Source organism: Chiroxiphia lanceolata, chromosome 20 (genome assembly GCF_009829145.1).
Source record: "Chiroxiphia lanceolata isolate bChiLan1 chromosome 20, bChiLan1.pri, whole genome shotgun sequence".
NCBI classification, from domain to species: Eukaryota; Metazoa; Chordata; class Aves; order Passeriformes; family Pipridae; genus Chiroxiphia; species Chiroxiphia lanceolata.
Window position 1 is genome coordinate 2985284 of NC_045656.1, and position 20523 is coordinate 3005806.

The window sequence follows — 20523 nt, forward strand, 5'->3', positions numbered from 1 at the left end:
ATAATTCCTAGCAGAGCTTGCAGTCAGTCCCCTCATAGATGAGGAACTTCAAGTTTTCAAAGGTACTAAAGCTGTGGAGCTGCCAGTTCCCAAATCCTGTTTCTGGGCAGGGCATTTAAAAGCATCCTTTGAAGTCTGGGACCCACTGGAAAGACGCAGCCAAGGGTGTTTGGAGCCTCACTGGTGGGTTTGCTGTGGGTTTGTGCCTCATCCCACGTCTCTCCTGCCAGGCCCGGGTGAAGGATCTGGAAGATCAGTGTCGCAGTCAGACGGAGCAGTTCAGCCTCCTGTCCCAGGAGCTCCAACAATTCCGGCTCCAAACGGGGAAAATCGACCTTCTCACCTCCACTCTGGTGACTTCAGAGCTGCCCCTTGCTCTGTGCAGCTCCACCCCACAGCCCCCCTGGGAGAAGGGTGAGTGCTGGACACGCCTGTGAGTGTTTTCACAAATGAGTTGATGTTCCTAGAAACGAGAAGGGGTGAAGGAAATAACGCGAACATTTAGTTAAATTTTGGGATCTCCATCTCTCTCTGTTGTCAATACTTTTGGTTTGTTTTGTAGTCATAAAGAGAACCTGGCATTTCTCTGGCCAGAGTGTCCAGTTCTCTTAAATGAGGCACATTTGTAGAGACTTGTGCTGCTCATTGCTGATCCTGGATCCTGCCTGTGGCTCTGACTAATGGCTGATTTCATTGCAGAATCAACTGTTCCTGGGTTGCTCCCTCACCAGAGCACTAAGAAGGCTCACAATGAAGGGGCTGAGGAGTTGGAGTCATCCCTTAGGGTGCCTGACACCCCTGGGGGCTCCCCAGCTGCTCCCACCAGTGCTCAGAAACAAGCCAAGAAAGTGGAATCTCAGTCCAGCTCTTCGAAATCAGAGTCCATGCACAACAGCCCCAAATCCTGCCCGACTCCAGAGGTCAGTATGGGAGGCCCCTCTGTGGTCTGTGCTTTCCAGAAGGGAATAAATGCATTGCTGAGAGCACCAGTAAGGCTGCACAGGTTCCCCAGTAAGGCTGCATTCCTTCTTTCCTGGCTGCCTGAAGAAAATGGGAAAAAAAACCAAGAGAAAAGCTGTAGGAAAGTACTGAAAAGGCCTTGGGTGCCATGGCTACAATGCTGATTTCAACATGGTACTGAGCTCCTGGAAGGAAATAACTGGCTGGACTGTGTGAGAAGGACTGGGATGGGGAGGTTGATTGGTGGGAAGTGTGGGAAAGCTCTTGCTAAGCTTCCTTGTGCCATCTCAGCTGCCACTAAAACACAAAAAGGCTACAAACTGGAGTTCTTGGCATGCTGAGCAGCTGTGTCCAGACTACTTTTAGCCTTGAGCTGTGGATGAGGAGCTCAAACTTCTTTGCTGGTGAAAGAAACCATGAAAAGACACCAAGTTTGTGCTAAGAGGGCTGGAGTTAATAGGCTTTGCTTGTTTGTGCCCCCAAGATCTCATGAGTGGTTGGTGCTTCTCCTCCCCAGAAGCTCTTGGGTGGTGGTGTGGGTTCACACAGAGTGATGCTCTGTGTACGTCACTTCAGGGGACAACTCAGGGTAAAGCAGTGCTGGGATGGTCTGGGTGGCAGTTTTTGGTTTTTTGGTGTTTCCTGGGCACTGAAACCTTCTTGGTCTCACTGTAGCTGTGGAGGACACTGCTGTGTTGAGCTGAGGGCAGGGCACTAATGAAGGGCTGCTGTGGGAGGCAGTGCCCACCACTGTGTAGGAGCTCTGGGAATTGCCATGTTCAGAGACAAAGGGAGGAACAGGCAGGAACTACTCTCAATTCTGTAGTGGGAAAAAAATCCTACTTTTAAACTCCAGAGAAAGCTTGGAAGCCCCTATGCCTCCCATGAGAGATAAGTGCCTTCAGAGTCAGTGTGGGATCCTTGGAAAAGTGTGTGGAGCGTTTGGCTTCAACAACACACAGTTATTGGAACACTCCAGGCTACTAAAAGCTGCTCCATCTGGGTGTTCCTTTGGCTGTTACAGGTGTGTTGTCCCAGGACATGGGGCAGGATTGCTTCACAAGGAGTACACTGCCTTGAAAAGATGCTCTGGACTCCTTCAGAGATTAACTTTGGTACTTCATGTACTAGAAAAACTACTTTATATTCTGGTGCCTGCAGTGGGTCTCCATCAAAAACACATTTGCCTCGAGGTCTGCTTTCAAAAGGCAGCTTGAGTTGGTTCATTGGCACCATTTCAAACAAACCCAGGCGAGTGCATTTACTCCAGAAGGAGGACTGGGTTACACAGCTCATTGCCACTGGATGAAAAATTCCAAAATGTTACTGGGATCAAAAAGACTGAGGTTTATTTCCCAAAGGTGCTTCTGCCACCAAATGCCTTGAGGGTGCAGCTTCCAGCTTAGGAAATCCAGAAGTAACTGAGGGCTGGGAAGGGAGAGGCTGTAGCAGGAAGATGAGTTTTGTGCCTGCTCTGTCTCCTGTGCTTTTTGTTCAGTGTGATGGCCCTACCAGTTCCACCCAAAGCTCTGCCTGATGCTGGTGAAAGTACATAAACATCATATTGAAAATTTACAGTTGCTGGAGGGGAACAAAAGCACTTGGAGACCTCAACATCTAACAGAGCTCTGAGGTCTCCTCTGTCCAGGTTTGTGTTGCACACAGGGACAACTAATGTTTCAAGGTACAAGAAATAAATAGACTGAATTATGGATTGCAAGGTGGGAGAGGTCTCCAGAGTCTCTAGTCCAAAGTCCTGCTCCAGTGGGACTGTCACCAGCACTAGATCAGTGTGGCCATGGCTTTGCTGAGCTGAGGCTACAAGTTCTTCAAGAATGGAGATCCCACAGCTCAGTGGGAACTTTTCCCAAATCTACATCACCTACCTGGGCAAGGAGTTTTTCTTCATGTCTGGCTGGAACCCCTGGAGCTGCAACTTGGAGCTGTTGCCTCCTATTACTACTTCTTCACCTAAAAAGTCATTCTTCCAGATGGCCCTTAGCCCAGGGGCCACCAAACATGAGCTTGGGGGACTTTTTCACTGATGTTTGACCCCCTTGAGTGTTCCTTTACTCAGATCCTTTCTCTTCAATGTTTTTAGGTGGACACTGCAAGTGAAATGGAAGAGCTGGATGTTGACAGCATCTCCCTCATGCCAGAGCCAGGCAGCCAAGGCCCTGCAAAGCTCCAGGTGTTCTTAGCTCGATACAGGTACTGAGAGCTCATTTCTTGTGGTCTGTGTGGTTACACAGGTTATCTCAGAGTTGCCTTCCTCACACTCTTCCCTTGAATTCACCCTGTTAGGAATGGATAATATTGGGTTGGACCATGTATCTTATTCCTCCATAGGATTTGCAGGCTGGGAGAGCTGGGGGGGTTCACCTGGAGAAGAGAAGGCTCCAGGGAGACCTGAGAGTCCCTTGCAGGGCCTAAAGGGGCTCCAGGAGAACTGGAGAGGGACTTGGGACAAAGGATGGAGAGACAGACCAAGGGTGAATGGCTTCTCACTGCCAGAGGGCAGGGACAGATGGGTTATTGGGAAGGAATTCTTCCCTGTGAGGGTGGGGAGGCCCTGGCACAGGTTGCCCAGAGAAACTGTGGCTGCCCCATCCCTGGAAGTGTCCCAGGCCAGGTTGGATGCAGTCTTGCACCACCTGGTCTAGTGGAAGGTGTCCCTGCCCATGGCAGAGGGGTGGAATGAAATGGTTTCTAAGGCCCCTTTCAACCCAAACCATTCCAGGATTATATGATTTGTTGAGACCTGTCATTTCCTGCACAAGCAAGGCTTAGCTCAACAAAAGCACAGTAAGCTCAGTAGCTGTTCAGTGACCAGCCCTGTGTGAGACTTTTCCTTTCTTTCAGTATGATACTGTATTGAAAGTTCAGTTTGAATTGTCATATTCCTTGAAATGTCTATTTTTTTTTTTTCAGAATAGTCCAATAAATTTTCTCCCAAGAAATCTTATTCCAGCAATTAAGAAAATTTCAGCCTAGAATGCCTGAAGTTTTTGGCCAAAATCTTTCTGGCTGTGATTTTTAAAGGACAGGGGAAAAAAACCACAGAATAAACTCAATTTTTTTCTGTTAATGACTGTTTCTGGCCACTGAGCATCATGGTCAAACTCATTACTATTTGCAATTCAAAGAGCATTGACATATCCTTCAGCTTTTAAACTGGGGATTGGAAGGAAGAGACTTGGGATGATTCTGTGCTTGTGAGGAACACATCAAATCTGACCTGTGAATTCTTGGCAGAGTCTTGAGTACATAAGGTCTCTGTGAGCTGAGGGAGACCTTAACATTGCTTTGGCATGTTGAAATCCCTTTTAAAGGCTAAAAAGCAGGAATTGGTAGGAGGTGTTTGTAAAGATGTTTTTCATGAGGCATTTTCCTGTGACATGAGGCCCTCTGATGATCTGAGGATCCCTGGACAGGCAGGTTGGAATTACCTGCAGACCAAATCATATCACCAGTGTATTTATAACTGTCATGCCAGTGAAGCTTTTGGATTGCTGTTTAAAATATGGAGTTGGAGCAGGAGAGGGAGGCACCACAACCTCTCTGTGCAGCCTGTTCCAGTGCTCAGTGACCCTCAGAGGAAAGAGGTTTTTCCTCAGGTTCAGGTGGAAGTTCCTGTGTTTCAGTTTGTGCCTGTTGGCCCTTGTCCTCTCTCTGGGGACCAGTGAAAAGAGCCTGGCCCCATCCTCTTGACACCCACCCTGAAGGTATTAGTGTGCATTGATAAAATCCCCTTTCAGTTGTTTCTTCTCCAGGATCTGAATCCCAGATCCCTCAGCCTTTCCTCAGGAGAGAGATGCTCCAGTCCCCTCATCATCCTCATATCCCTTCAGATGTCACAAGACATCTGTTCTGCTCCTCAGAAAAATCACCTATTTTTAATTATTATTGTGTGTAAACTGTAGCTTTGACCTTTGCCTGTGGAATTTGCTGCTTGCAAGAGTGGATGAATTCCCAGTGAATTGAAAGCTTGTCAACATCACAGCTCAAATGTGTTGCTGGGCAAGTTCCTATACAAATTAAGTCTTCCTACTGTAAATATTTCAGCTACAATCCTTTTGATGGACCTAATGAAAATCCAGAGGCAGAGCTTCCACTGACTGCTGGAGAATATATTTACATCTATGGGGACATGGATGAAGATGGCTTCTTTGAAGGTGTGTTTGAACAGAATGAAATGTGGCTGAACTCCTGTGGAGAGTTGATCTCTCTCCAAAAAACAAGAGAATTTAGTGAATCTTGAAACCTCAAGATAAAGGTTTTCTGCCCAAAGTCAGTTTGTTAGAGGGAAGAGCAGATTCTGTTGGAAAGAGTCTATTTATGTCGTGATTAAATTAAGTCTAAAACGTGAAATCCTGATCTGGTGATTTCAGTGGGAATTTAGCCACTGCTTTCAGCACAGCTCCAGGTTTCATCCCCATATGGTTCCTCCCTCTCCATGGAGAGGAACACATTCAGCCCCAGGCAGATGGGCTGTTTCCCTCCTCCCAGGGGGGCTGTGTGTGAGCCAGAGCTGCAGCAGGTCATGGTCTCCATTGGCTCCTGCTCTTGTGGCAGAGAGGGGATGAGACAATCCATCCAAACTACAGTTGTGATCCCCCTTGGTGTCACACAGCGTGTTTCTGTTTTGGCCCCTTTGCAAACATGATCCTGGTTGATTAAGAGGCAGATGGATTGAAACCAAGAATTGTTGGCTGTCAGTTTGCACTGGGGTTTTTGTGGAGCCACTTAAGGACTGAAGGATCCTAATTTTCCTGAGGTGCTTTGCAAGAGCTGAGGCAAATGCATGGGTGTTGCACTGCTTGCTCTGTGACTGCTCTGCCTCCTTTTTTTCTTTCTTTCTTTCTATTCCCAAGCTTCTCATGTATTCATTTATTTGTCTTTTTATTTCTTGTTTAAAGAATAAAGAGGTTATTCTTTACTAACCTGTTCTACTTTCCCTGCTTTCAGTTGATTTGCTGTAGGTAGAGTTTGGAAGGGGGAAGGCAGCGCAGTCCCTACTCCTCTGTGGTTTGGTGGGTCTTGCAGGGACCAGGTGCTGTGTGTCCCTTGTCCCCACAGGTGCTTTTGGGACACCTTTAGTCCAGGAGCCAGCTTAAGAAAGGAGGGAGCTGAAAGGAAGGCCAGTGCTGAATACAGAGCTGGAAAGATGGACTTTCTTGAGGAAGTACTACAAACCCCAAATCTCTGTGGCTGGGAGAAGACATAAAATCATCCATCTGCGTGGTTTGGGAAGGCTAGAAAAGTTAGTGAAGGAGCTGTGGTGAGGAACAATGGGATAATGAAGAAGGAGAAACCCTTTAGCTAATTACACAACTCAACTTTTCACTTAGTTGGCTCTGGAATGTGTGGAGCAGTGAGTCTTCTCAGTGTGGCCATTGGGATCTAACAGGGAAGCCCTCGGAAGTGCAGGAAACATTGCCAGGAATAACCTCCCAGAGGTTTCTTTCGTTCCTGAGCGCAGAGCAGTTGTGACCCAGCGTGGACGTTGTCCCATAGTCCTCACAGATGGGTTGGAAGGCTGAATGGCAGGTGCAGTGGTAACAGGTCTCCTGTTTTCTGTTTAGGGGAGCTGATGGATGGCCGGCGAGGGCTGGTCCCCTCCAATTTTGTTGAGCGGGTTTCAGATGATGACCTCGTGACGTTTCTGCCTCCGGAGCTGAATGATCTCACCCATAGCTCATACCAGGAGAAAAGCTTGGTCAGTGCAAGCACCAGCAGTGGAGATAAGAGTGATTTCTCCATTGAAGAGAGTAGCATCAGCCCGCTGGCCAGTAGAGCAGAAGGAGACCAGGAGGAGCCCGTTAGTCACACAGCAGTGCCTTACCCACGAAAACTGACTCTGATCAAGCAGCTTGCCAGAAGCATAGTTGTAGGCTGGGACCCACCTCTTTTGCCAGCTGGCTGCCCAGACATACAAAGCTACAACATCTATGTGGATGAAGAGCTACGTCAGAACGTGAAGAGTGGCCTTCAGACCAAAGCAGTGATTGAGAAGCTGGACTTGCAGAGCAAGGCCTACCGCGTGTCCGTGCAGGCGGTGACCGAGCGCGGCAGGTCCGACAGACTGCGCTGCACCTTCTTTGTGGGGCAGGATTTTGGGGTGGCACCCACCATGCTCAAAGTCAGGAGTGTCACTGCCACGTCAGCAGAGGTCACGTGGCTCCCCTGCAACAGCAACTACAGCCACGCCGTGTACCTCAACGGGGACCAGTGCGACGTGACCAAGCCCGGGGTCTACTGGTACACCTTCCACAACCTGCAGCCCAGCACCCAGTACGTGGCCAAGCTGGAGGCCAGGCCCATGAAAACACCCTGGGAAGAGGTGCCAGAGGGGCAGGAGCAGGACTCAGCTGTGATTCACTTCACTACCCCACTAGCAGGTATCCCATGCAGCGCTCGGAGCCGTGCGCTCGGCCGTTCCCTTGCTGGGAAGCCTTGGGATGAAGGGAAGCCAGGTTGATTAGGTCCCAAAGCCTGAGGTGCTGTACTGTTTTGTCTTAATGTTTTTCTTTCTTTTTTTTTTTTACAATTTTATTACCCCCTTTGCTTTGGTTTGCTCTGGAAAGACCCCCCCCGTGCATGCCTGCCAGGCAGGGCAGGGGAGAGCTGGTTTGCCATGACCTCGCTCAAAGGGTCGCTGCAGCTTGGCCTCAGCTACTTTTGCAAAGTTCTGTTTTCTGTGCATTAAAGCTTTCACAGAACAGGAGTACCTTGTTTCCTCTGGCTCTGCCTGTCATTTCCCAGGACTAACCTGGCTGTTCTAGTTCAGTTCTCCTGTGGCAAAGCTGGTGTGGGAGTTCGCTCTTTGAGTCGAACCAAAGTTGAGCTTTATGCTGTAGCCAGGTAAGCAAGAGGAGCGTGTTTTTGGTCTTTCACAGGCACACCTGATGCTCCTTTGGATGTCCAGGTAGAAGCTGGTCCCTCTCCAGGTATCCTTGTTATCAGCTGGTTACCTGTCACCATTGATGCCGAGGGGTCTTCCAACGGGGTCCGAGTCACCGGTTACGCCGTGTACGCCGATGGACAGAAGGTTGGTGCTGAGGCCTGGGCAGGAGGGGCTGGGAATGGAGTAATAGGCAGTGTCACAGCCTCAAAGCATGGAAAGCTGGATCCAGAAGCGTGTCCTGAGGAGACAATCCCAGTCCTTGGCCTGGAAAGGAGTGGTATCAGGGAGGGACATTGTTTGGGGAGTGTGATACACACCAGAAAAGGCATCTCTCCAGATTTTTGATGTAGTTTTGATGTAGCTAAGCTGGTCCTCCTGTGGCAGGACCTTGGAGTAGCAAAACAGGACAATTAGTGTCAGTCTCCTCTGCTCACCTCAGGCACTGGCCTGATCCTTGGGGAAGGAAGGAGCTCAGTGAGTCCACAGGCCATGGACAGAGCACTAGTTCAAGGACACAGCCCTGGGGCTTGTCTCTGGACTGTGAGGAGTGAGGTGTAGTTCTCCATCAAGAAAGGTTCATCAGAAGCAATGTGACCAGCAGGGACAGGGAGGGGATTTTCTCCTCTCAGGTGAGACCCCACCTGCAGTGCTGCCTCCAGCTCTGGGGCACCGACATCAGAAGGAGCAAGTCCAGAAGAGGGGCAAATGTAGTCATGTTTTATAGAATATCCAGTTTCTCATATGATTATGGTAACAATTTCCCTTTACTGTTCATTCTGCCCTCAGAAGGTGAGAATTCTGCACACCTGCTCTCCAGAGCTTTGGTGTCTGTCAGCTTTGGGTCAGGAGTTGTTCTTCTCAGAAGGGCTCAGCTGTGCACAAACAGTAATTCCTCCCTGTTCTTTGCTCTCAGGTGATAGAAGTTACTTCTCCAACAGCTGGGAGTGTCCTGGTGGACCTGTCCCAGCTCCAGATGTTCCAGGTGTGCCGGGAGGTTTCGGTGAGGACGATGTCTCAGTACGGGGAGTCGGTGGATTCAGTTCCAGCCCAGATTTCCTCGCTCTTGCTCCGAGCCTATCCCTGCACTTCACCTGCCTCCACCACTGTTACCTCCAGGCTGCCCAGGGGCGTTCCCAGGGGCTCCCTGCCTGCCCACAGCCCATCCACACCCCCCACTCCTGCGTTCCTGCTCCGACAGAACATTCCTGCTGAGAGCTCAGATGCCAAATTGACTGATGTCTCCTCTGGCCCCGCCGGCCCGGCACGGGCTCTGCCAGAGAAAACCTCCTCAGCACCACACCTCTCTTCTCCCAGTGCTCCTTTGGTGCAGGATTTGGGCACTTCCCCACAGGGATTGGATGCTGCAGGAGACAAGAAATGCCTGTCTGTGCCTCCCCAGCAGGCTGGGAACACAGTGCTCCATGGGGAGGGCACGGAGCCTGGCCCTGCCAGGGAACCAGGATTACAAGGTCTGGGAGAAGGCACAGAGGTGCAGGTAAGTGCTACCATCTCCTGCCCAGTGCCATGTGTGCTGGCAAGGGGAATGGAACAAATGCCACTGAGCATCTTTCTGTGACATTCTTGCCTTTGGGTCATCATCCAGTGGTTGGGAAACTCTCAGGGAGTTTTGGCTGATGCAGTGTACAGGTGAGGCTCACCTCTTGATCACTTGTGCAAGCAGATCAGGAACAGAGCCAGGAAAGCAAGAATTTGCAGAGTTAGAGGGTGAAAAGAGTGTTCCCTCCTTTGTAGAGTGAAGTGGGTGGTCCCAGGATGGAAATTGTCCTTCTCACTTGAGATGTGAGTGTTCACTTTGCTGTCAACAAAGGGAAACAGCTGTCAGATGAGACATGAGATCAGGCCCTGTCTGGCTTTTGTCTGAGCCCAGGGGATATTTAGAAGCTTGGCACTGCAGTGTTTGAATCTTCAGTATTTTCAAAGTAGATAAGGACAAGATTGTGCTCCATTGCAAAATACAGGGAGGCTCCCTTGGAGTGAGAGAACGAGGGGGTTGATGAAGGCCCATCTGCCTTACCCTCCTTGTTCCTGGGGCTCCATTCCTCCATCTCCCAGAGGTTTTCTGAAACCCCAAACTGAACTGGCTGGAAAACAGATGAAAAATCCCTGTAATCCAACTAGGTGACCTAATCAGGAGCTTGTTGTACTTTCCTGTGTATATTCTTCATTAATTCCCCTTTTCTTCACAGCCTTGACAGCTCCAGGGTAGTGACAGACCAACCTGCCAGGGAGGGTGTGGGACGTTCCTCTGGCCTATGAGAGTGGGGAATGACTTTGTACAGTTTGGGCTCTTCTTGCTATTTTTAAACTAGTTATTGTCAGTACAGGTCTGGGGCTTTACCTGAGCCAGGTGTGGTGGCCAGAGCTGCAGCAGTAGAAGCACCATGTGTCCCTTGCTCCAGGGCTGGCCAGCCTTCCCAACTACCAAAATATTCATAGCCAACAACACAGAGCACATCAGAGGGCCACAGAGTTTGGTGCTTAAGTACCCTGAGATACCTGCCCTTGATTTCATTGGTTTTTGATTTGTTTCCCAGATGGAACAATCTGGATCCAAAGCTCCAGAGCTGGAAGGCCCCTCTGACAGCAGCATGAAGCTCCATGTGGAGACCTGCTCCGTGGAGGAGTCCCCCAAAGGTCCCAGTGCTGACAGAGAGGAGGCAGAGGAGAAGCACCTGAGCCCAGAGCCTGTGTCCTCACCCAGCCAGGCCGAGGGGACACAGGACACCTTCCGAGACGGGAGCGCAGGCGGGAGCAGCTGCAGGTTGTCTCCTGGCAAGGAGGTGATGAAAGAAATGTCCAGAGTGAAAAGAGAGGTTTGTTTAACCTTGGTTGAGTGTCTGTGTCCATGGAGAGATGTGGATTGTGTTTGACATCCCGAGTTTTCCAGCCATAGGCAGTGCTGTTCTTCTGCAGGCTGATGGTTGCGTGTGTGTCAACATGTTGCTGCCTTGGGTGCTTCCCACTTTTTTTCCTGCCACTCTTGAGCTGTGTGTGTGCTAGAGACAGGAAAAACACTCCTTTATTGCTGGAATAGAGCCTGGGAGGATTGAGAAAATCTGTTTTGCTTTTCAATAGCAAGAAGAAAAACTGGCTGAAATGGGCCGCCGGCAGCTGACCCTGTTCTCTGAGCACAACCGGAGTTCTGAGCTGTCAGATATTTTGGAAGAGGAAGAAGAAGATGAACTGTCTTCAGAAGCTCTGGAAGACAAGAAATGGGACCAGAGTGAGCCATGTAACCAGGAGAATGGGGAAAAGGTAACTTGTCCAGGGCACTGCTCGTGGGGGGTGCCAGTGCAGCCATCCCATGCCATCAGCTCACAGGAGGAGGTGCTGGGCTGAGCCCAGTGCTCCCAACAGTGCTTTCCTAAGGTCCTGCCTGCTCTGTTTGTACTCCCAGGCTTAAGGCAGTAGAAATATGAGTTCTCTGGGAAAGGGAAGGGTGTTCATATGCAATGAATGTAGCTGGGGTTTAATTAGTTGGAAAAACACACAGTGTGATGTGAACTTTAGAGCCCAGGGTTAAAATCGATCCTATTGAACGAGTTCTTAACACAGATATAAACAGGGAACAGATAGAGATCAATAAATCCACCCACCTATACATCCTGTACCAGCTCACCTTCCCTCTTAAGGCATGGGATTCTTGGGATGTCCCATGCAGAGCCAGGACTTGGACTTGATGATCGCTGTGGCTCCCTTCCAGCTCAGGATATTCCATGATTCTGTGGTATTTTGGCTTAGACCTTGTTGTTCTGTGTAGCCAGGGATGGCTTGTAGGGGCAGAGCTGTGGCTTTGCAGTTCAGTAGCTGTAAGGGAGGAAATCCTGAGTGAGCTGAGTGACCAGATTAATTCACATTCCAAGAGTTCAAGCTGGTTCATGGGTTTGAATGCACCTGTGGCAGGTGATGTGCTTCCGACTGCGTGGCTGGGAAGTGCTCTGAAATCCTACAAATTACAGCAGTTGGGATGAACATCCATGAGAGAAAGTACTGAGGGTGAAAGACTGGGAAATTAGAAGGAGTTGAAGGAACTGTGGTATGTCTGGATGGCAAGAAAGCACCATCTTTGGGTTTTTTATGCAACCAAAGAACACCTGTAGTTGATGGTGCCCTGTGTGGCTGCTGCTCTGCAGGGACAGGGCTGCTGAGCACTAAATGGTAGCAGACAGTGCAATGATTCTGGAATAAATTTGCTACTGCTCCTTTTCTCCTTCTGAAGGAGCTTCTGCTTCCCAGGTGAGGGGTTGGACCTGCAGTGCAGCATATCTGGAGCTCCAGGAGAGCCTGGTGGCTGGAGGGGCTGGGACTACCTGGGAAGGAGTTGTTGGAAGGGCTTCCAGCTGTTGGGATTGCAGTGGAAAAAGATGGAAGAAAAGCAGCTTCCTGAGAGGAGAAAAGAGGAAATAAGAACATTCAAGAACACTATTCTTTGTTGTTTTTTTTTTCCTGAGTGTTTTATTGGCCTGAATGATTTTGGTTGTTTAGGGTTTTTTTCTGTTGAGCTGAGCAAACTGGTGCTTCTTGACCTGATAAAGTGATTGTTTTCTGCCCTGGCAGTGACAGGGTGGGGGTGACGAGATGCTGAATGGGGAGAGGACATCAGGATCAGGAAGCTTTAGGGCACAGAGCTCCCAACACTGCCTTATAGAGTGAAGGAAGATGGTGACTGGAGCAGGCCAAGTCCCAGCAGAGCTGTGTTCTAGGATTCTGTGTATTTGGTTACATTTTCTGTTATCTCAGGACTCCTCAGCCAACTCTTTCAGGATCTGCAGGATGAAAACAAGGAGAGGTGCTGCTTTTAAAATGGTTAACCTCAAATAAATTGTTTAATTTCTGAAAGCGTTTATTATCTTAAAACTCAAAAGCAGAAGCCACAAGCTTGCAAACAGCTAAAATAAGTCTTACTGGACTACTCCTAGTTGCTGCTTACAAGGTAGGAGCCTAAAATGTCTTTAGAACACATAATGATATAAATTATCAGGGAAGTTGAACAAGAGACCTCCAGAGGTATCTTCCAACCGAAATTACACCTGGGATTCTCCCTTTTATTTTAGTGTAAATATAATAAGAAACAAAGCCATAAATTCTACAATTGGTCCATGACAAATGTTAAAATTCAGCAGTGTTTTCCCCAAAATTTGCTGTAACCTGGTAGGCTTTCACCCAGCTCACAGTCTGTGTGACCCTTCAAGGTGAAGGGTTTTCCTATGTGTTTGTGGGTCTTCTGGAAGGTGATGGGAAGGGCCCCAGGGCAGATCCTCCCATAGCAGCAGCATCTCCAAGGGGTGTCTTTAGTGCCCCAGCACAAGGACAGAGAGGGGAGGGGGGGCTGTGGGTCCGTGTGTGAGCTCAGCCCCGCCGAGGGAGGAGCCCCCTCAGCCCTGACATGGAGGGACGAGCTATTCCTGCCCCTCATCCCAGCCCAGGGGTGAAGCCGTGGGAAGCACGTGGCAGGAGGAGAGGTGCTGCAGGTAGTGGTGTGTGTACAGGAGAGGCTGGGAGGGAGCTCTTCCATGCATTTGCCTTCCTCGCTTCCCGCTGCATTTGCTGGTTCATCCGACCGTGTTTGCCAGAAGATCCATCACTGTCTCTGCCCCTTCCCCTCGCTTGGCTGCAGCCACGGCTCCATCCTGCTGTGCTGGGAGGGAACCAGGGTCACTGTGCCTCTCGTTTTAATGTTTAATTTCCTCTCTTTTTTCCTCTGCTTGTCCTGGCTGTGGCTTTTCTCGGGGTCTGGGTGTACAGATGGATCTTTGTGATACTGACAGCGATGAGGAGATTCTGGAGAGGATACTGGAGCTCCCGCTTCAGAAGAACCACAGCAAGAAGTTGTTCAGCATCCCTGAAGTGACTGAGGACGAGGAGGAAGAGGAGGATGAGAAGTGTGTGACAGAAGAAAAGACAGACCCTCAAGATTCCTTGGAAACACAGACCTACCATTCAGGGAGAACGGAGAAGCCTCCCAACAGCAAGGAGCCATTTCCAAAGGCAGATGGGAATAACACCTCTGTGGTGTCTGCTCAGACTCCACGGGAGGAGCATGGTGCTAAGGAGAGCAGAGGGGATGCTGAGCATGCAAACCCTGCCTTTGGCCAGCTGGCCTGGGCTCAGAAGAAGGCAAACTGGAACTGGGGCTACCAGGAGAACGATCCAAAGCCTGTGAGTGGGGCAAGTCCCTCTGGGAGCAAGAAGAAGGGAAATAACTATCGAGAGAAGATCCGGAGTCGGCCTGAGATGGGTAGGAAGAGACAGAGTGATTTAACAGAGCACTGCAGTCGCCTGCTGGGCAACTGCAGCCAGATGGGCAGTGGGTTGTACAGAGCTCCCAGCCTCAGGGAGGAGCTCAACGTGGTCAGCAGTGCCGGTGGTAAGGAGGGGATGGATCTGTACAGCCGTGCCAGACAAGGCACCCTAAGGAAAAAAACCCCAAAGGCGGCGGGTTCAGGGGGCACAGAACCTGCTGTGATGGCCACGTGCTGCTCCAGCCCCAGGAGCCTGGAGATAGACATCGAATACGACTCCGAAGACGATCAGGATTCGACCTGTGCTTCCTCCCCTGAGAGCAGGCTGTGGCCAGAGAGGTCCCAGAGCTCTCAGGGCGACTGGAGTGATTGCTCCAGTCAGTCTGAGGCTCCCCACATGGATGGCAGAAGGGACCTGACCAGGCTGGAGGTGATGGAAGAGCAGGGTTTGGAATGGGCCGCGTCTCCGAGCCGGCGCGTGCGGTTCTTCCACCGGGAGAAGGAATGTGAGAGCAGCTCTGAGGAGCAGGGCTGGGAGCTGGACTGTAAGTCACCTGGCTGGAGAAGGAGGCTCGAACATCCTTCGAAGGGGATACGTAGCACCTCCTTGCACAAAAGGGTTGGGTGACTTTTCCTATTCTGGCTTTGAAGCAGCTTGCAGTGGCTCTGGCTTCCCTCTGCTTCCCTGGCCTGCCTGTATCTTGCTTTGTTCAGTGTTGTCCAGAGAGAAAGGAGCCTCCTCTAGGATTGTCTGGAAGAATATCTGAGAGATTCTGTAGTTCTGTGCTGCTCCGTGGCTTTTCTTGTAGTAGCTGCTTCTGCTTTTCCTGCTCCCCAACCGAGTGGCACCGATGCAGTATTCCTTTTCACTCTGGCTCTCCCTCCCCACGGCAGGAGGCTGTGGGAGGGACCCAAATGAAAATCCCTCCTGAAATAAGCTCATTGGTGTAGATCCTGACTGTAATGTCGTTGCCTCCCCTGGAAATGCCCTTTCCTGCCTCCTCACCCTCGCCCGGGGGGGATCATCGCTGGGGCCTGGCAGGGCTCCTGCCTGTCCTCAGATCTGTTTTCCAACTCCCTTGGTCTTTCCAGCTCTAGAGTGTCCCTGAAGAGGAATGTTGCATTTGGATGCTCTGCTCTTTGTGGAGTGCATTTTGGGCTGAGCGCTGCTCACTGAGTCACAAGGCAGAGGCTGCTACTAACTCTGGTGATTCCAATTGCAGGCATCCAGTAATAAAGATTCCAGGGGCCCGGAGCTGGCCGGCACAGCCGCCTGGCAGGCTCCCGGCAGGAGACGGAGCAAGAGCGTAAGAAGAAGCCAAATGCAGAAACCTTTGCTCTCTAGTGCAGGTGAGCAGGAATGGGGAAGAGAGGTGGGCAGCAGGAGACAGGGAAGCTCCTGGAAGAGGCAGGGAGAGGCTGGCAGGGAGCACCTGAGCCATGCAGGGCTGTGGCACGGGCAGGGTACTGATGTCCTCTGTGGTGTGTCCCCTCTGTGCACAGGTCTTCCCAGGAGCACCGCTCCCGAAACCTCTGCCAAGGAGGATGGCATTAGGATATTTGTGGCTCTCTTTGACTATGACCCTGTCTCTATGTCTCCTAACCCTGATGCAGCAGAAGAGGAGCTGCCATTTAAGGAGGGACAGATCCTGAAGGTAAAAGAGTAGTGAATTCCTATTCTGTATGGATCCATCTGGTGTTCCAGGGACATCATAACCCTTGGGAGGTCTGCAGCTTCCTCAGGAGGGAAGCAGAGGGGCAGCACTGATCTCTTCTCTCTTGGGACCAGTGACAGAACCTGAGGGAATGGCTGGTGCTGTGTCAGGGGAGAATTAAGTTGAATGTTAGGAAAAGGTTCTTCCCCCCAGAGGCTGGTTGGGCACTGCCCAGGCTCCCCAGGGCAGTTGGCACAGCACCAAGGCTGCCAGAGCTGAAGGAGTGTTTGGACAACGCTCTCAGGGATAGGGTGGGATTGTTGGGGTGCCTGTGCAGGGCCAGGAGCTGAACTCCATGATCCTTGTGGATCCTTTCCAGCTCAGGATATTCCACGGTTCTTTCTCTATGCATCTCAGTCCCTGCAGCACCAACAGTGTCTGTCCTGTGCTTTCCCTTGCAGGTGTGTGGAGACAAGGATGCTGATGGCTTTTACAGGGGTGAATGTGCAGGAAGGGAGGGATACATCCCATGCAACATGGTCTCAGAAGTGCAGGTGGACAATGATGAACTCAAGAAGCAGCTCCTGAAGCAAGGGTTCCTGCCTGCTGACACAGCCACGGAGAGCCAAGGTACTGGGTCTGTGTGTGCCCTGCTGCTGAACTGTGAAAAGCTGAGTTGTGCTGTGTGGCCAGTGCAGCCCACCAAAACCATCCATAGGGCTGTCCTGGGATCTGCAACCTGGTTTGGTGGCTGCACAAGCAGGGAGGTCTCTCTGGCTGAAGGAGGAAGGTGTTCCCAGCTCTCAGTTCGTTCCTGACTCCGCTGCAGCACTTGCAGCTGCTGGAGCTGCTCCTGTGCTTGAGGTGTGTGAACTCAGCAGAGAGGGAGTGAGGCTGATCCTGACTAGGGAGGGGGAGACAAAAAGGTTTGGAAGGCAGCTGAAGGATATGAGTGAGAGTTTTCACTCACTGAACCCATGGGGGTGACCCTGCTCTTGGGTGAGAGAATCTGGGACTTGGGAGGAAGATGGGGAGGGAAAGGTGTGAGACAAGGCAGGCAGTCAGGAGTGTACAGGGAGCAGAGCTGGTCCTTGGGTTCCTCCTTACTTACTCCCTGGAGTATGTGGCCCAGTGCTTTGTGTTTCTTCCCACTCATGTACTGGGAGAGAGGAGAGGAGAGGAACCAGCCCTGGGATGTGCAGCCAGCACAGCTCAGGCTCAGTCAGGCTCAGGGGCTGCCCCTGCTGTCACCGCTGGTGTCCCAGTGCCTGTCCCTTATCCCTCTCATATCTCATCCTGCACCCTCTTGTGTACCCTCTGCTACCAGTGCCAATTGTTGGACCTGCTCCACTTGTTAAAACACAAGGAAATTCCTATTTTGGAATCCCTGTTTCCCTACCAATTCTGCAGGGAGAAGCAGCACAAGTGTGGGTCATGGTAAAGGAAAGCCCTGACACTGCCTGGGCTGTTCCTCTACCTCTTACAGGCAGTGGAGGAAAAAACCCAACCAATCCAAGAATAAGGACACCTAAGAAAAAAAGCAGCAGTCCAACTTGTTCCCATTTCTGTGCAGGGAGACCCAGTATCCAGCCCCAATAAGTCTTTAGATCTTTAAGGTCCCTTCCAATCCAAACCCTTCTGTGATTCCAAAGGGCTGACATTGCCCAGCTCCTGAATGTGGGTCCCTGGAAGGTTGATCCTGAGTCTCTGGAAGGTTGATCCTGAGGAGCACAGGGGTCAGAGGAGCCTGATGCTTTCACTGTGTGATTTTTTTTTTTGGTAGATTTGTCCTTCAGCCTCTCTCATGTCTAGGAAGAGGAGATTTGAATAAGGTGTTTTTCATATCCCTACTCTTTTTTTCCCATGTGTATCCTCCAGTGCCCAGAGATGGCTGGATCCCTGTAGTGGCCTTTGTCCCTCTGTGGATTACAGAAGGCTTTCTGTCCCCTGCCCTATTGGGTACTCTTGAAAAAATCAAGGAACTCAATAGCTCTGAGACTTCATGAAACATGGAGGGTGTGAAAGTCTTCAGTAGGGTGGTGGTAGTGGAAAAGATGTACCTTGTGTGTGTGTGCAGGGAGTGACCACAGGTTCAGCACTGCTGAGGCCACACTTTGAATCCTGGGGTCAGTTTTGGGCCCCTCATTGCAAGAAAGACATTAAGGGGCTGGAGCATGTCCAGGGAAGGGAACGGAGCTGGGAAAGGATCTGGAGCACCAGGAGCAGCTGAGGGAGCTGGGGGGTCTCAGCCTGGAGAAAAGGAGGCTCAGGGGGATCTTCTTGCTCTCTGCAACTCCCTGACAGGAAGGGAGAGGGGGGAGGGGGTTGGACTTGATGATCTTAAAGGTCTTTTCCAACCTTAAGGATTCTCTGATCCCTTGGCAGCTGGGCTGGCTGTCCCTCTGCTGTTTTCCTGCTGCCATAAACCCCTGTCACAGCCTTGTAAATAAGGAAATGGCCTTGGACATTCCGGTCTGGGCACTCCTTCTGCAGGTTCTTTGGGCATTTCATCCAGTACTGACCCTGCTCAGTGCAGAAGCTTTAGCTAGAGACCTCCCTAGATCCCTTCCCACCTCACCTGGCACTTCTGAGGTGTTAACGGAACAAGGTTTTATTTTGTCCTCGTGATCCTGCTTCTGAAAGTTAAATTGCAGCAAAGCCTGTCTGCTGTGGCCTGTGGAATGGCTGAAAGGCATGAGCACAGTGTGGATTTCTGTGTGTATTTGGGATGTGGATCATGCCTCCCCCGAGTCCACATACAAGGACTGGAGATTTGGGCTTTGCCCACAGAAATCACAGTGTCAGCTTCCCGGGGGAGGCACGTCCCGCCACTCTGTTCCCTGTTCACTCTTCAAGGTGCTTTTTCACTTTCCATTATTCACTGTCTGTTTCTCTTGTCTGTTTATTTGCTTTTTTTTTTTGGTATTTTTACGAAGGAAATGGCACATTTTCTCCACCTCCACGCCGCCAAACCGTCCCTCCTCCAAAACCCAGACGCTCCAAGAAAGGTCTGTGTCACCCACCGCTTCCTCTTTGCTTTCTGCACTAGGATTACAGACTGCATTGAATTTTTGCTACTTGCTTACAGGACCCCCAGATGTTTGTCTCTGTACGACTGCTAGGAAGTGGAAAGAGAGCCCATCCCTGTGCTGGTGTTAAGTTTTTAACAACAGTGATGTCTTTTATAGTTTTGGAGCTTGACCTCTGCTTCTTGTTATGTCCCTGAGTCCTGGTTACTGGCGTAGACTTTGAGTTGCATGACCAGTTTGCTTCTGTTGTTTGCTGCCTTGGTCTTTGTTCTTTTTATTGTGGTTTGTCACTTGTGTCTTGTGGTCACTGTGGGAAGATGAGCTCTCACTGATGAGGCATTTTCTTCCCCTCAGCAGGGCTGGATAAGCAGGAGAAGTACAAGTCTCAGCCAGGTGAGAATTGCTCTTTTTTTACCATGATTGATTGAAATACAGACTTGTTTTATGGTCAAGGGCCTGTGGTGCTGCTTGAGACTGTAAGAAAAGAAGAGTTTTAGTTCTTATGATTTAGTCATGGGTGCAGTGGCCTTTGAATAAGCAGGGAGTGTTTGCAGGGGGAGGGCACACATGGTTGTGCTGTGGAGGAGCAGGGAAATCCCTCACTCATCCTTAGGATCCAAGGTCCTTTCAGAGGGTGCTCATTCTGCTTCATCTGGTGCATCATCTGTTGATGTCCAGAGAAGCCAAGGCAAACCCTTTGCCAGCCCATCCAGTTCTGACCTGAAACAGAGTTTAAATCCATGAGATGAAATGCTGGACAGTGTGTGTTTTCTGGAACACCAGGCTTGGCTCTTGTCAGTAATGGGCTCAGCAGGCAGGTGAGGGTGGAAGTGCAGTGTGTTCCCTGCATGATGAGATCCCTTTGTGCTGTTCCTCTGGCACTTGGAGGATCAATTTTGTAGCTCTACAGCAAATCATTGTGTAGTGGGAGGAGAAATGTCCATTTGAGACACTGTAAGGAGTCTGCTGTGCTCTGTGTATATATGCACAGATATATATATGTGTGAATAATTTGAAAGCATAAAATAAAACATTCCTATATATAGGGAGAACACCAGGATGCTGGAATGGGGAGATGTCCCCACTTCTGTGCTTATGAGGTGATAGAGGAGATCAGAAAACTGCTTCACCAGATGCCTCTGAGGTCTCTCTCCATTCAGTTCCCCCACTGTTCTTTTTGCTCAGTTCACTACAGGAATGCTGAAGGAGTTGTTGTGGTCGGGGATTTTGTCCTGGTACTTCCAGCTCAGGATATTATGTTTCATTTCTTATCTGCAGGACAGAAACAGGAAGACATTGAAGCAGAACTGCTGACTCCTCGCAGGATGGTGGCTGTCTTTGACTATAACCCCAAGGAGAGCTCTCCAAATGCAGATGTGGAGGTAACCACCAGCTGCTCACCCTTTTTATAGGGTTCTTTTTCCTCTCTTTTCCTTCTATCCCAGAACACTTTGGTCCAACCAGAGTTTCAGTGAAACTGTGTTAGTGTCTCATGGCTTTGTAACATCCTTTAATGATTAATGACTAATCAGATCTGGGGCAGGAGGAATTCTTACCAGCTGATCCAGGAAACCCTCTGGGAAAAGGAAAAGCTGCTTAAGGGTTTGAAAGCACTTCTGGTACTTAATGAGCGTGACTTTTGTGTTAAATACCTGTGTAGGTATTTAAGCAATGTAGCAAGAAGATTTAACTCCAATTTAATGGATCAG

At 50.2% G+C, this 20523-nt stretch overlaps 1 protein-coding gene across 9 annotated transcripts in view; it reads left to right on the forward strand.

The window, feature by feature from the left end:
* Window positions 1-20523, forward strand: part of TSPOAP1 (TSPO associated protein 1) — a 62532-nt gene that overhangs the window by 32442 nt on the left and 9567 nt on the right. For 2 of the 9 annotated variants that reach the window (XM_032707290.1, XM_032707294.1), the window contains exons 12-27: window positions 231-414; window positions 700-920; window positions 3062-3171; window positions 5026-5135; window positions 6546-7361; window positions 7860-8011; window positions 8781-9362; window positions 10423-10701; window positions 10964-11143; window positions 13634-14749; window positions 15354-15480; window positions 15634-15785; window positions 16247-16415; window positions 18722-18793; window positions 19172-19207; window positions 20093-20196. In XM_032707290.1, coding sequence (XP_032563181.1) covers window positions 231-414; window positions 700-920; window positions 3062-3171; window positions 5026-5135; window positions 6546-7361; window positions 7860-8011; window positions 8781-9362; window positions 10423-10701; window positions 10964-11143; window positions 13634-14749; window positions 15354-15480; window positions 15634-15785; window positions 16247-16415; window positions 18722-18793; window positions 19172-19207; window positions 20093-20196 — 4410 coding nt within the window. The other 7 variants (XM_032707295.1, XM_032707291.1, XM_032707296.1 and 4 more) reach the window with 5 other exon arrangements.